This window comes from Sus scrofa, chromosome 3 (assembly GCF_000003025.6).
Source record: "Sus scrofa isolate TJ Tabasco breed Duroc chromosome 3, Sscrofa11.1, whole genome shotgun sequence".
NCBI lineage: Eukaryota > Metazoa > Chordata > Mammalia > Artiodactyla > Suidae > Sus > Sus scrofa.
In genome coordinates, this window is record NC_010445.4 from 24,367,306 (window position 1) to 24,382,694 (window position 15,389).

Below are 15,389 nucleotides of genomic sequence, written 5' to 3' on the forward strand. Positions count from 1 at the left end.
CCAGAGAATGAAGTACCTTATCCATTAGTTCCTAGCTACGGGGACTAAAACTATTACCAAAATAAATTATTTTTCACTTCCCAGGAACCAGGACACGATAAACTTCTCAATTGTCTTGTCCTCTTAGGTCTCTAATCAATAGACAATGCTTTCTTCTGTAGACAGACAAGGTAGTTAGTGAAAGCTGAATGCTGATACCAACATGGATTTCCTATGCTACTAAGGAAAGGAACACAAATTCTAGGCTTCTGAGCCAAATGTAAGAAGTTCAATTCAAGCATATTTAAAGTTTAGCATCTATGAGGGGCTTGCATGTCCCAAAGTCTTATACTTTTAAAACATGTGGTTACAACTAGGTATTATTTTAGCAATAATTAGTACCATTAGTGGAGGCTATTAGAAATTATTATGAATGATTTATTTATCAAAAGCATAGCTCTTTCAGTAATGTGCCTCGGAATCAGGTATGCCCAATTCAAGTGGAATAAACCTAATATTGGATAACTTTACAAGTCAATTGTAAAACTTAATTCTATAAGGTGATCCCAAACTCTGAATTAAATGGATCTATAAATATGACTTTGATACACTTTTGATATATCTGGGCCACAGTTTTGTATTCTATAAAATGGGGCTGTTGTCTTGAATGCTAAATATGCTGTGTAAAGTGGATGCCACAGTAACCAGCATCGAGGAGATAAGGTGAGTTGCATGAACTCAAATACTGAAGAGACGAAGAAGGAATTCATCCTTAATTATCTCCTTTACATTCACGCCCTCTGATTTTGGATTCTTATTACTATAATTTTAGTCCTCAATGGTTCACTGTTTGATGTACCAGTTTTATCTCCTAAAAAGGCTTTATCAAAGTCAAGGACTGTATTACTGTACTTATATAACTCTTTCATCCTGCACTACATCCTTCGGTCAATTGCCACATTTTGTTTTATTTTTTTCGGTTTATGTTTATTAACAGTTTGTTTTGAACATCAAACACTGCACCAAAATGAGGGTTTATCTTAAGACAGTTGTCTCTGCCATAAACTAAGGACTGAACTGATGTTTACAATTAATTTCTGGAAATGTAAAACTTTTTAGTGGTATGGCTGTCTCGGAATCAAGTAAGTCATTCTAGACTGAATGTAATGATTAAATTAAAAAAGCAAAGTTTCCCCTCCTGTTCTTACCTTTAAAACACACCAAAAAAGTTTTCACCTGGGAAGAGCACTTACTTTAAGCAAAAATGAAATTTTTAACCAGTCTCATTAAAACCAGCATTTTCTAAAAGGGGAAAACAAGGCTTCCCAGAGGAACTATGATGATACTCAAAAAGACGATAAAATTCCCTGGGAGAGTCTGTTTTCACCATCTTGCAAAGAAGGAAAGTCTCCCCTCTGCCTGCTGTGTCAGGCCACCCTCTGGAAGGGCTGTGAGCTCTCAAGGGCATGGGTACTTTACAGTTGCTCAGCTGGCTGTTGTTCCCGGGGTGTCAGCAGCTTTCATTTTGTGGCATCACATAGCAAGTTGTTTTTTTTTTTTTTTTTCCAGCTGAAAACTAAGCAAATGTTTTGAAGAAGCACAGCCAACACGGTACTCACACACAGGGGCTAAGTGTGTGCACTCTGGGGCCCACACGTATGCTTTCTACGCCCCACAGATCTGACAGCACAGCTGTGCAAGCTTCAGCATGTGGACATCAAGGCAGAGGTCAAGTCGGGCTGGACTGGAGAGACGGAGAGGGGCCACAGCCCTTCCCCCATGGAGCAAGGGGGAGAGAAGAGCCCTGTCCGCCTCGGCCTCCCCCTGGTGTCACCCGTCACCCAAAGCAGCGAGAAGCTACTGGTCCTGCACCAGCCGCCTTCATGAGGGCTTGTGTACAAACACACTCGAGGGCATCTCTCTTTCATGGAAAGAACAAATGGCAATTATACCAAATGGCAATGGATTTTCAGCACAAACAATACTTTCATATGCTATAGTAATAGTAATCATCTACTTTCAGCAAGAGGGACTCCTTTAAATAAGGAAAAAGAGTAGTTCCCGTTGGCTCAGTGGTTAACAAATCTGACTAGGAACCATGAGGTTGCGGGTTTGATCCCTGGCCTCGCTCAGTGGGTGAAGGATCCGGTGTTGCCATGAGCTGTGGTGTAGGTTGCAGACGTGGCTCGGATCCTGCGTTGCTGTGGCTGTGGTGTAGGCCGGTGGCTATAGCTCCGATTCGACTCCTAGCCTGGGAACGTCCACATGCCGCTGGAGCGGCCCAAGAAATGGCAAAAAAAGAGACCAAAAAAAAAAAAAAAAAAAAGAAGGAAAAAGGACTCATATTAATTAGCATATATACCCACTGGTGCAATCTGCAGTGACAAAATGACAAAGCTGAGTGCAGACTGACACCAGGCAGAGGGCGGCATGGGGCCAGAGACCTGGGTTCGTTCCCAAGTTCGACCCTCTAAGATGCTCCTGAGTCCGGAAAGAAGAGCTTATCAAGCAAAAGAAACTGTCTAGTCAGAAACTCCTTAAAGGACAACCTACAAAGGGCTACGTGTGTGTGAAGATTTCTGTACCGCACACACGCAAAGAAGCCCCATGAAGCTCAGGGTAAGTGCCTAAACCAGACGTGGCGGGGGACACGCTGACTGCTTCTGTGAGATGAAATAACTGCAGGGCCACTGCACTAGGAACTTATTTCACTAACTAGGCAGAACTTCGTATAAACATAACCTCGTTTCCCTGCCCTACTGTACATAAATAAATGCTGTAAAACATGAGTCCTTGTACTCAAGGTGGGAAGGTTTGCACCAGAGGAAGGTGTGCGGTTCCTCTGGACGCGTTGCCTCCAGGCTCTGCCACTGGGAACTGTGTTCAGGGGACTTTGCCACTGTCGCTGCATCCAATGGCACCAGGAAACACAGCTGAACTGAGTCAAAGACGTTCAACTCTCCAATCTGGAAAATATCCACCCCCAACATGCCGTCCCTCGATCAGGATTATTTGGGTGGAGCTAACCAGACTGAGGGGTGCCCCCGGTATGGCACAGGGAAAGCAGAGGCAGGGACAGAAACCGCACGGGCCCGTGCTACACTGCTCTGCAGGGTTTCCACCCTGTCCCCCTCTCCACTCGGGGAAGTCAGCTCACTGCTTTCTCACCCAGCACAGGGCTGTGTGTAGTCATCTTTGGTCCCGAGAACCTCCTCTCTGAGTCCCCTGGATCAACTGCCACATTCTAGAGTTATCTCATCAGACTGGGGATTTGACATTGGCTTGACAAGTGAGAAACTAGGATCAGAAACAATTATTTCTCTAGTTTCTCTCCTCATCAATCAGTTACTCAATAAAATAAATCTATTGAAGGCACAAATGGATTCCAGAGACAAAGAAAACTGCCAGTAGGTGAAAAATGGGAGAGATAACGATGGCCTTTGTAGGATGATAAAGGAATTTCCTGAGTCTAAAGCTGTGTAGTGGAGAGGAATTGAGTATATATAAGGAATATCCAAATGGCACAGGGCCTTAAAAACCAATTAAAATAGTTACCACCTAATTTAGAGGAAGTCAGTGAAGTTTTCAGTATATACACAACTATAATTAAAATCTTGTTAGAAGAATATTGTTAAGGCACCATTATCCTAAGAATGATCAAAGGGAGAGAGACCATATATTTTTTTCAGGAAGATTGAAGAGCCACAGCACTGCAGGGTCCCTTTGACCATGATGGCAATTCGGTCACCCAAGATGTCAGCTTCATCCATGTAATGAGAGGTCAGTAAGATGGTACGCTTGTGTTTAAACTGCTGAAGGACATCCCAGGTGGCTCTCCTGGAGACTGGGTCCATGCCAGATGATGGTTCATCAAGTATCACTACCTAAAAACCAGAAGAACAATTCCATAACCATTGATAATTGATGCTGTGCTACTTGTGGGATAATTTACTATTTGAGTGGAAAATATTTAAAGGAAGATAAAGAGTTGAGGCTAAAAATAATGGTTAGAAACTATACTTTAATAAAAAAATTAAAACAAAGACTAGACACAGAAAGTACTACTTGATATAAAAACAAGTCTATAGTTTTAAAAAAATCTAGGAAAAAAATCCCAAATATAACAGTTAAGCCAGTTCCTCCTAATAATTGTTGGCAATTTTCCTTAAGAGTCATATCAACTCTTGGGTTTTTGCCAGCTGAGTTTTCTAGACCAGCTGGAAGAAATCCATTTTTAGTGCCCCTCTCTCTGCCCACCTCTCACTCTCTCTTCTGTAATACCTTGGGGCTTCCTAAAAGTGCTATGATGATGGAGAGTTTGCGCTTCATTCCTCCAGTCAGTGACTCTGAAAACGTGTCACGTTTTTCTAGCAGGTTAAAAGTAGACAGCATATTGTCAACTTCCAGAGGAGGTATCTTTTGCTGTATACGTTTTACCTAGAAAGAAGAGCCAGAATTTACATGGTGCATCCAATGCTACCTTCAGAAAGTTCTTAGATCTTACGTTTTCTTACGTATCTATATAGATGAATGAAGATTCTTGTAACTATGTCCTTAAAACACATCAGCTAGATAGTGTCTTCTCCCATTGCCTTCCTTTAGGTCTAAAGGAGAGTTCCTAAAATTATTTTCAGAATTTATAAAGACACTTGAAGCTCATGAATATAGGGAGAAAAGAAATCCATTTCTAGCTCCCAGGTATGATGAAGTAAATTCACAGAACTTTTTTCTTTTTTTTTTTTTTTTGCTTTTTAGGGCTGCATCTGCAGCATATGGAAGTTCCCAGGTTAGGGGTCGAATTGGAGCTATAGCTGCCAGCCTACACCACAGTCACAGCAACATGGGATCTGAGCTGCAGCTGCGACCTACACCATAGCTTACAGTGACATTGGATCCTTAACCCACTGAGTGAGAACAGGGATCAAACCCACATCCTCATGGATCCTAGTCAGGTTCATTAACCGCTGAGCCACGAAGGGAACTCCCTAAACTCAATTGTTAAACCTAGAGAACTATAAAAAATAAGCATCCACAGTTGAATCAAGATGAACACCATAATTTGAAGTACCACTGAACCACTGCTGAGTTTAACCATTTTCACTTTGTGTATCCCCTAGCCTGAACCGAAAGCAACCCAAAGCCTAAAAGTGAGCACTGTAGTGCAGTGCAGACAGAAGAGATTAAGGAGAAACCCTCTAGTTCTGGCTTGAAGAGTGGAAAGGGGAAAACTCCTAAAGCTCTGAGATGGCATGGAAAGGTTACTCTTTATCCCATTTTTCCCTCTGAGGGAAGGGAAACTTCTTCCCAGTTCAGTGGAGCCACGGCTCAAAAAAGACATAACCAAGCCCAGTTGCTGTTTACCACTCTCTCTGTCTTCCTGACACTTGCATGTGGCACAATCATGACAGTGGGTGACTTCTAGCTGGAGGACTGAAAAAGGAATCCTGGGGAACCAGAAACAGCAGCAGAAATGAGCAGGCAAGTGATTCCATAAAGTTGTTTATGAACTCACACATTTACCCCATCACGCTTTGCATATATGGATCTAATCCTAGCTAATGTACCAAAATTTAAAAATTATGCTGAGTAAACTCCTAACCAGATGTGAGCTGACCAATGGATCCATACATGGGAGAGACTGGAATAGCACTGCAAAGTCTTTGAAACTGACATTGGAACCATAGCTCACAGATAATATAGAAATAAGATATAGAATCTCATGAGGTATTGTTGAAAACATCCAGGATAAAAACAAAAATTACTTGGCACACAAAGAATTATAAAAGTCTCAACTCACATAGGAAAAGACAATTAACAGACATTGATGACTGGATGGCACACATGTTGGAATTAACAGAGAAAATATCAGGGACAGCAACCAGGAGACAACTTTCCTGACTGCATGTTTTGACAGCTTCCTGGCTTTCCTTTCCTTGCTGAAGTCCCTGCTGCTGGGCTCCAGCCCCAGAGTTAACCTAGAGATGGACAAGATGGCAAAGCAGAAGGGCCCTAAGCTTACCTACTCTCAAAAGCACACAAATATCACACAAATCTGCAGAACAACCATCACTGAATAAGTCTGAAACCTACCAGAAAAGATCTACAACTAAAAGATCTTTCCACAACTAAAGACATAAACAAGAAACCACATGAGACTGGTAGGAAGGGTGGACTTACAATATAATTAAACCCCATTCCTACCAGAATCAGACAAAGATGCCACAGAAAAAGAGAAAATTACAGGCCAACATCACTGATGAACACAGATGCAAAAATATGCAACAAAATATTAGTGAACCAAAAGAATCCAATTATACATCAAAAGTGGGATTTATCCCAGAGGTGCAAGGATTTTCCAGTATCTGCAAATCAATCAATATGATGCATAACATGAACAAATTGGAGAATAAAATCCATATGATCAACTCAATAGATATAGAAAAGCTTTTGATATAATTCAACACCTATTTATGATTAAAAATCTCCTCAGAATGTGGGCATAGTGAGAAATTCTCTCAACATAATAAAAGCCATATATGAAAAATTCACAGCTAACATCATACTCAATGGTGAAAAGCTGAAAACTTTTTCTCTAAGATCAGGAGAGAGACAAGGATGACCACTCTCATTACTTTTATTCAACATAGAGTTGGAAGTCCTAGCCATGGCAATCAATGAAGAAAAAGAAATAAAAAGAATCCAAATTGGAAGAGAAGTAAAATTGTCACTGTTTGCAGATGATAGATATGACAGAAAATCCTGAAGATGCTACCAGAAAACTACTAGAGCTCATTGATGAATTTGGTAAAGTTGCAAGATACAAAATTAATACAGAGTAATCTGTTGCATTTCTATACACTAACAATGAATGATGAGAAAGAGAAATTAAGGAAACAACTGCATTTATCATCACATAAAAACATACCTAGGAATAAACGTACCAAAGGATATAAAAGACCTGTACTCTGAAAACTCTAAGATGCTGGTGAAAGAAATTGAAGATAACACAAACATATGGAAAGATAGACTGTGTTCCTGAATTGTTAAAACGACCGTACTACTCAAGGTAGTCTACAGATTCAATGCAACTGCTATCCCATTACCAATAGCATTTTGCATAGAATTAGGAAAAAAAAATTAAATTTGTAGGGAAAAACAAAAGAACTTGAGATGCTAAAACATTTGAGAAAGAAGAATGGGGCTGGGGGAATCATGGTCTCTGACTTCAGACTATACTACAAAGCTACAGTAATCAAAACAGTATGGTATTGTAATAAAAACAGACCTATAGATCAATGGACCAGAATACAAAGCCCAGAAATCCATGCACTTATTATTGATTAATCTGCAACAAAGGTGGGAAGAATGTATATTGGACAAAAGATAGTCTCTCCAGTAAGCGGTGGTGGGAAAACTGGACAGCTATATGTAAAGAATGAAATTTGAACATTTTCTAACATCATTCACAGAATAAACTCAAAATGGATTAAAGACCTAAATACAATACTGGATACTACAAAATCTCCAGAGGATACAGGTAGAACACTCTTTGACATAAATCACAGCAATATTTTTTTGGATTTTTCTTCTAGAGTAATAGAAACAAAAACAAAGGTAAAAAAAAAAGGGACCTAATTAAACTTAAAGGCTTTTTCATAGCAAAGGAACCATAAACAAATTGAAAAGACAACCTATGGAACTGGAGAAAATATTTGTAAATGATGTTACTGACAAGGAATCAATTTCCAAATTGTACAAACAGTTCATACAACTTAGTATAAAAAAGGAAACAACTGAATCAAAAAAAATGGACAGAGGAATTTCACCCTGTGGCACAGTGGGTTGAGAATATGATTGCAGTGGCTCAGGTTGCTGTGGAGGACTGGGTTTGATTCCTGACCTGGCATACTGGGTTAAAGGATATCTGGTGTTGCCATAGCTGTGGCATAGGTCTGCAGATGCAGCTCAGATTCAGTCTCTGGTCTGGGAAATCCCATGTGCTGTGAGTGTGGCCATTAAAAAAAATGGACAGAAGACCTAAACAGACATTTCTCCAAAGGAGATATACAGATGGCCAACAGGGATATTAAAAATTCACAAACTCACTAATTATTAGCGAGATGCAAATTAAACATACCACCCCATACTGGTCAGAATGGCCAGCATGGCCAGCATAAAAAAGTATACAATTATGAGTTCCCGTTGTGGTACAGAAGAAATGAATCTGACTAAACCATGATGTTGTGGGTTCAATCCCTGGGTTAAGGATCTGGCGTTGCCATGAGCAGTGGTATAGGTTGCAGACATGGCTTGGATCCCATATTGCTGTGGCTGTAGTATAGGCCAGCAGCTTCCCCTCCAATTTGCCCCATATGCTGTGGGTGCGGCCTAAAAAGCAAAGCAAAAAAAAAAAAAAAAGTGTACAAGTAATAAATGCTGGAGTGTGTATGGAGAAAAAGGAACCCTCCAGCACTGTTAGTGGAAATATAAACTGGTACAGCCACTATGTAGAAAAGCATGGATCTTCCTTAAAAAACTAAGTATAGAGTAAGTATAGGATCCAGAAGTCCCACTTCTGGGCATATATCCAGAGAAAACTCTTATTTGAAAGATACATGTACCCCAATGTTCACAGTAGCACTGTTTTCAATAGTCAAGACATGGCAACAACCAGTGTCAACTGACAGATGAATGGATAAAGATGTTGTATATATGTGTGTGTGTGTATACATATAATGAAATATTACTCAGCCACATAAAGAATAAAATAATGCCATTTTATAGAGATTATCATATTAAGTGAAGTCAGAGAAACAAATACTTGATATCATATATATGTGGAATATTAAAATGATGTAAATGAACTTATTTACAAAGTAGAAACAGACTCACAGACATAAAAAACAAACTTATGGTTACCAAGGAGGATGGTGGAGGTGAAAGGAGATAAATTTGGAGTTTGGGACTGACATATACATACTACTATGTCAAGAAAAACAACAAGGACCCATTGTATAGCACAGTGAACTATATTCAGTATCTTGTAATAAAGAATACTGGGGAGTTCCCGTCGTGGCGCAGTGGTTAACGAATCCGACTAGGAACCATGAGGATGTGGGTTTGATCCCTGCCCTTGCTCAGCGGATTAACGATCCGGCGTTGCCGTGAGCTGTGGTGTAGGTTGCAGACGTGGCTTGGATCCCGCGTTGCTGTGGCTCTGGCATAGGCTGGCAGCTGCAGCTCCAATTAGACCCCTAGCCTGGGAACCTCCATATGCCGTGGGAGCAGCCCAAGAAATAGCAAAAAGACAAAAATAAAAAATAAAGAATACTGGAAAAACATCTGAAAAATAAAATGTATTTATCTGATACACTCTACTGTACAACTGAAACTAATACAACATTGTAAATGAACCATACCTCAATTTAAAAAAAGGGTTAACACAATCCCACTCTTGGGCATATATCCAGACAAAACTCTACTTAAAAGAGACACATGCACCCGCATGTTCATTGCAGCACTATTCACAATAGCCAGGACATGGAAACAACCCAAATGTCCATCAACAGATGATTGGATTTGGAAGATGTGGTATATATACACAATGGAATACTACTCAGCCATAAAAAAGAATGACATCATGCCATTTGTAGCAACATGGATGGAACTAGAGACTCTCATACTGATTGAAATAAGTCAGAAAGACAAAGACAAATACCAAAGGATATCACTTATAACTGGAATCTAATATACAGCACAAATGAACATCTCCACAGAAAAGAAAATCATGGACTTGGAGAATAGACTTGTGGCTGCCTGATGGGAGAGGGAGGGAGTGGGAGGAATTGGGAGCTTGGGGTTATCAGATGTTTTTCTTAGAATAGATTTACAAGAAGATTCTGCTGAGTAGCATTGAGAACTATGTCTAGATACTCATATTGCAACAGAACAAAGGGTGGGGGAAAAATGTATACATGTAATAGTAACTTGAGCCCCATGCTGTACAGTAGGAAAATAAATAAATAAATAAATAAAATAAAAAAGGGTTAAAAAAGCTTTAGCCTAGGAGTTCCTGCTGTTCCACAGTGTGTTAAGAATCTGATGGCAGTGGTTCAGGTTGCTGCAGAGCAGCAGGTTTGATCCCCAGCACAGAGCTGCGGGTTAAAGGATCTGGCATTGCCACAGCTCTGGCATAGGTTGCAGCTGCAGCTTGTATTCAATCCCTGGCCTGGGAACTTCCAGATGGTTGCAAGTGTAACCATAAGAAAAAAAAAAATTAGCCTAGATTTTACTTTCTTTAGGATACCTTTCCTAATTGCTGCTAAACAGTATTGGGCACCAGACCTGAATTCCCTTCATCCTGTTCATATATCTCAATTACTGTTCCATAGTACTCCTAGGTGTTTTACTGTCTTTCACCTACTTGACTTTCATTCCTTGAGGGAACAGACTCTTATAGTCATCTTTGTATCCCTGGGTTTGGCATGTAGTAGACCTCAACAAAATGTTTGAAAAAAAGTATCATCAAAATATCAAAGGTGTACTCAGTAGTAGAATAGGTGTAACAGAGGAAAGGGCCAATGAACGTGGAATACAAATCAATAGATATTATCCAATCGAACAACAGTAAGAAAAATGATTGAAGAAAAATAAAACAAAGCTCAAGGGACTTTTAGACAACAAAATGTTTAACATTCAAGCCATAGAATTTTGAGAAGAAGAGAAAAAAAATTGCACATGGCTGAAATAATATTTGAAGAAATAATGACTAAAAATTTCCCAACTGGCAAAGGACATGCGCCTATAGGTTGAAGAAACTGATTGAACCCCATCCAGATAGACAAAAAAATTTAAACAAGCTAAATCATCAAAAACTTGCTGAAATGTGAAAACAGTAGAAAAATATTGAGAATACCTAGGGGAAAAAAATAACTAATTATCAGTAGGCAAACAATTTGGGTGATTTTGGATTTCTTATTTTTTATTTTTAATTTTTTTTGTCTTTTTGCCTTTTCTAGGGCTGCACCCATGGCATATGGAGGTTCCCAGGCTAGGGGTCTAATCGGAGCTGTAGCTTCCAAGCCTACGCCAGAGCCACAGCAACGTGGGATCTGAGCCGCGTCTGCAACCCACACCACAGCTCACTGCAACACCGGATCCTTAACCTACTGAGCAAGGCCAGGGATCGAACCTGCAACCTCATGGTTCTTAGATTCATTAACCCCTGAGCCATGACAGGAACTCCAGGATGATTTTGGATTTCTAACCAGAAACCATGGTGTCCAAAAGCAGTGGTACTTTTTTAAAAAAATTATAGTTGGTTTACAATGTTGTGCCATTTCCTGATGTGCCCTGATGTGCAGCAAGGTGACCCAGTCATATACCTACACACATTCCTTTTCTCTTATCATCTCCCATCACGTTCTGTGTCAAGAGACTGGACATAGTTCCTTGTGCTGTACAGCGGGACCTCATTGCCCATCCATTCTAAATGTAACAGTTTGCATCTACTAACCCCAAACTCCCAGTCCCTCCCCCTCCCACTCCCCTCTGGCAACCCACAAGTTTGTTCTCCATGTCTGTCAGTCAGTTTCTGTTCTGCGGATAGGTTTATTTGTACCATGTTTTATATTCCACGTATAAGTGATGTCATATGATATTTGTCTTTTTCTGAGTGACTTTATTTATTTATTTATTTATTTTTTGGGTATTTCCTAGGGGCTGCACCCATGGCATATGGGAACCTCTATATGTCGCAGGAGAGGCCCAAGAAATGGCAAAAAGACAAAAAAAAAAAAGGTGTTAAAACAGCATCCATATTCAAGAAAAAAGAACACAGCCCTAAAGTTTAAATCTTTATACAAAGAATAACTCAAAATGGATTGCAGATCTAAGTGTAACATGTAAAACTACAAAAACTTAGAAGAAAATACAGAATAAAATCTTCATGTCCTTGAGTTAGGCACAGAGTTCTAGAAAAGATAACAAGGGCAGAAACATAAAGAAAAATGTGATAAATTGGATTTTAATGTTTAAAAAATTTGCTCTGCAAAAGACAATGTCAAGAAGGCAATATACAGATTCAATGCAACCCCTATCAAGTTACCAATGATATTTTTCACAGCTCTGGAACAAAGCATTTTGAAATTTGTATGGAAACACAGAAGACCTTGAATAGTCAAAGCAATATTGAAAAAGAAAAACAGAACTGGAGGAATCAGGCTTCCTGACTTGAGACTATACTACCTAGCTACAGGCATCAAAACAATATAGTACTAGCACAAAAACAGACATATAGATCAGTGGAACAGGATAGAAAGCCTAGAAAAAAAACCAAGCACCTATGGTGCACTCATCTATGATAAGGGAAGCAAAAACATACAGTGGAGGAAAAACAGTCTCTTTAATAAGAGGTGCTGGGAAAACTGGGAAGCTACCTGTAAAAGAATGATATTAGACATTCTCTAACACCAGGCACAAAAATAAACTCAAAATGGATTAAAGACCCAAATATGAGGCCAGATATTATAAAATTCCTAGAGGGAAACGTCAGCAGCAAGCTCTTTGACATAAATTGCCACAGCATCTTATTTGATCCACTTCCTAGAATAATGACAATAAAGTAAAAATAAACCAGTGGGACCTAATTAAACTTAAAGCCTTTGCATAGCAAAGGAAACCATAAACAAAATGAAAAGACGACCCATAGAATGGGAAAAAAAATCTTTGCAAACAAAGAGATTGACAAGAGATTACTCTACAAAATATACAAATATCTCAAGGAACTTTATCTCAAAAAAACCAGAATCCCAATCAAAAAAATGGTTCAAAGAAGACATACAGATGGTTAAAAAACACATAAAAATATGCTCAACATTTATAATTATTAGATAGACACAAGTGAAAACTTTAGTGAGTCACACCAGTCAGAATGGCCATAATAAAAAAGTCTACAAACAGTAACTGCTGGAGACAATGTGGTAAAAAGGGAACCTATCTACACAGTTGCTGAGAATGTAAACTGGTACAACCACTATAGAGAACAATATGGAGGTGCCTTAAAAAACTAAATGTAGAACTACCATATGATACAGCAATCATACTCCTGGGCATATATCCAGAGAAAAGCACAGTTATAAAATATACATGCATCCCAGTGTTCATTGCAGCACTATTTACAATAACCAAGACATGGAAACAACCACCAACAGAGTAATGGATAAAGAGGATGTGGTATATATATACAATGGTATATTACTCACCCATAAGAAAAGAATGAAATAATGCCATTTGCAACAATATGGATGGGCCTAGAGACTATCATGTTGTGTGAAGTAAGTCAGACAGAGGAAGACATATCACATCACTTATATATGGAATATAATAAAAATTACACAAAAGAACTTACTTAAAAAACAGAAACAAACTCATATACTTCAAGGAAATTAAAGAGGATTCAAAGAAATGGAAAGCTATTCCATGCTCCTGGGTTGGAAAAATTAATATTGTAAAAATGGCATACTACCCAAAGGAATCTACAGATTCAATGCAATCCCTAGCAAATTACCCATGACATTTTTCACAGAACTACAACAAACAGTCCAAAAATGTACATGGAATCATAAAAGATACAGAATTTTCAAAGCAATCCTGAGGAACAAAAACCAAGCAGGAGGCATAACTCTCCCAGACTTCAGACAATATTACAAAGCCACAGTCATCAAGACAGTGTGGTACTGGTACCAATGGAACAAAATAGAGAACCCAGAAATAGACCCAGACACCTATGGTCAATTCACCTTTGACAAAGGAGGCAAGAATATAAAATGGGAAAAAGTCTTTTCAGCAAGTGGTGCTGGGAAAACTGGACAGCTGCATATAAATCAATGAAACTAGAACACACTCTCACAACATACACAAAAATAAACTCAAAATGGCTAAAAGACTTAAACATGAAACAAGACACCATCAAACTCCTAGAAGAGAACATAGGCAAAGCATTCTCTGACATTAACCTTGCAAATGTTTTCTTAGGTAAGTCTCCCAAGGTAAAAGAAATAAAAGCAGAAATAAATCAATGGGACCTAATTAAACTGACAAGCTTTTGCACAGCAAAGGAAACCATAAAAAACCCCAAAAAGACAATGTATGGAATGGGAGAAAACAGTTTCAAATGATGCAATGGACAAGGGCTTAATCTCTAAAATATACAAACAACTTATACAACTCAACAACAACAAAAAAACAACCCAATTGAAAACTGGGCAGAAGACTTGAATAGATATTTCTCCAAAGAAGATATACAGATGGCCAAAGGCACATGAAAAAAAGCTCAACATCACTAATTATTAGCGAAATGTAAATCAAAACTACTATGAAGTACCTACCACCTCACACCTGGCAGAATGGCCATCATTAGTAAGTCCACAAATAACAAATGCTAGAGAAGGTGTGGATCAAAGACAACCCTCCTGTTGCACTCGGTTGGTCAGAATGTAAATTGGTATAACCACTATGGAAAACAGTATGGAAGTACCTCTGAAAACTTAATATAGAACACTGTATGACCCAGCAATCCCACTCTTGAGCATATACCCAGACAAAACTTTCACTGAAAAAGATTCATGCACCCCTATGTCCATTGCAGCACTATTCACAACAGGCAAGACATGAAAACAACCTAAACGTCCAATGACAGATGAATGGATTAAGAAGAAGTGGTATATATATGCAATGGAATACTACTCAGCAATAAAAAAGAACAAAATAACACCATTTGCAGCAACATGGATGGAACTAGAGACTCTCATACTAAGTGATGTAATCCAGAAAGAGAAAGACAAATACCATGATATCACTTATATCTGGAATCTAATATATGACACAAATGAACCTTTCCACAGAAAAGAAACTCATGGACTTGGAGAACAGACTTGTGGTTGCCAAGAGGGAGGGGAAGGGAGTGGGACTGACTGGGAATTTCGGGTTAATAGATGCAAACGATTGCATTTGGAATGAATAAGCAACGAGATCCTGCTATATAGCATTGGGAACAATATCTAGTCGCTTGTGATGGAGCATGAAGGAGGAGAATGTGAGAAAAAGAATGTATATATGTATGTATGACTGGGTCACTTTGCTGCACAGTAGAAAACTGACAGAACGCTGTAAACCAACTATAATGGTAAAAATAAAAATCATCAAAAAACCAAAAAAAAAGTATTCATTTCTAAAAAAAGTAGATTTCAAAACTAATCTGTGGTTACTGTATGTGAGTGGGAAGAATTTGGAGGGTGAGAATAACATGTACACACTACTGTATAAAACAGATAATTAACAAGAATCTACTGTGTAATACAAGAAAACTTACTCAATAGTTTGTAATAACCTATACTGGAAAAAAGAATGGA

General features: G+C 38.8%; 1 protein-coding gene across 5 annotated transcripts in view; it reads right to left on the reverse strand.

The window, feature by feature from the left end:
• The window catches only part of LOC100524794 (ATP-binding cassette sub-family A member 3-like), a 226,959-nt gene that overhangs the window by 122,679 nt on the left and 88,891 nt on the right, over positions 1–15,389 (reverse strand). For all 5 annotated transcript variants that reach the window (XM_021086498.1, XM_021086495.1, XM_021086496.1 and 2 more), the window contains 2 exons: positions 4,261–4,416; positions 3,653–3,863 (listed from right to left, as the gene is read on the reverse strand). In XM_021086498.1, the coding sequence (XP_020942157.1) occupies positions 3,653–3,863; positions 4,261–4,416 (367 nt within the window). The remainder of the gene's footprint in view (positions 1–3,652; positions 3,864–4,260; positions 4,417–15,389) is intronic.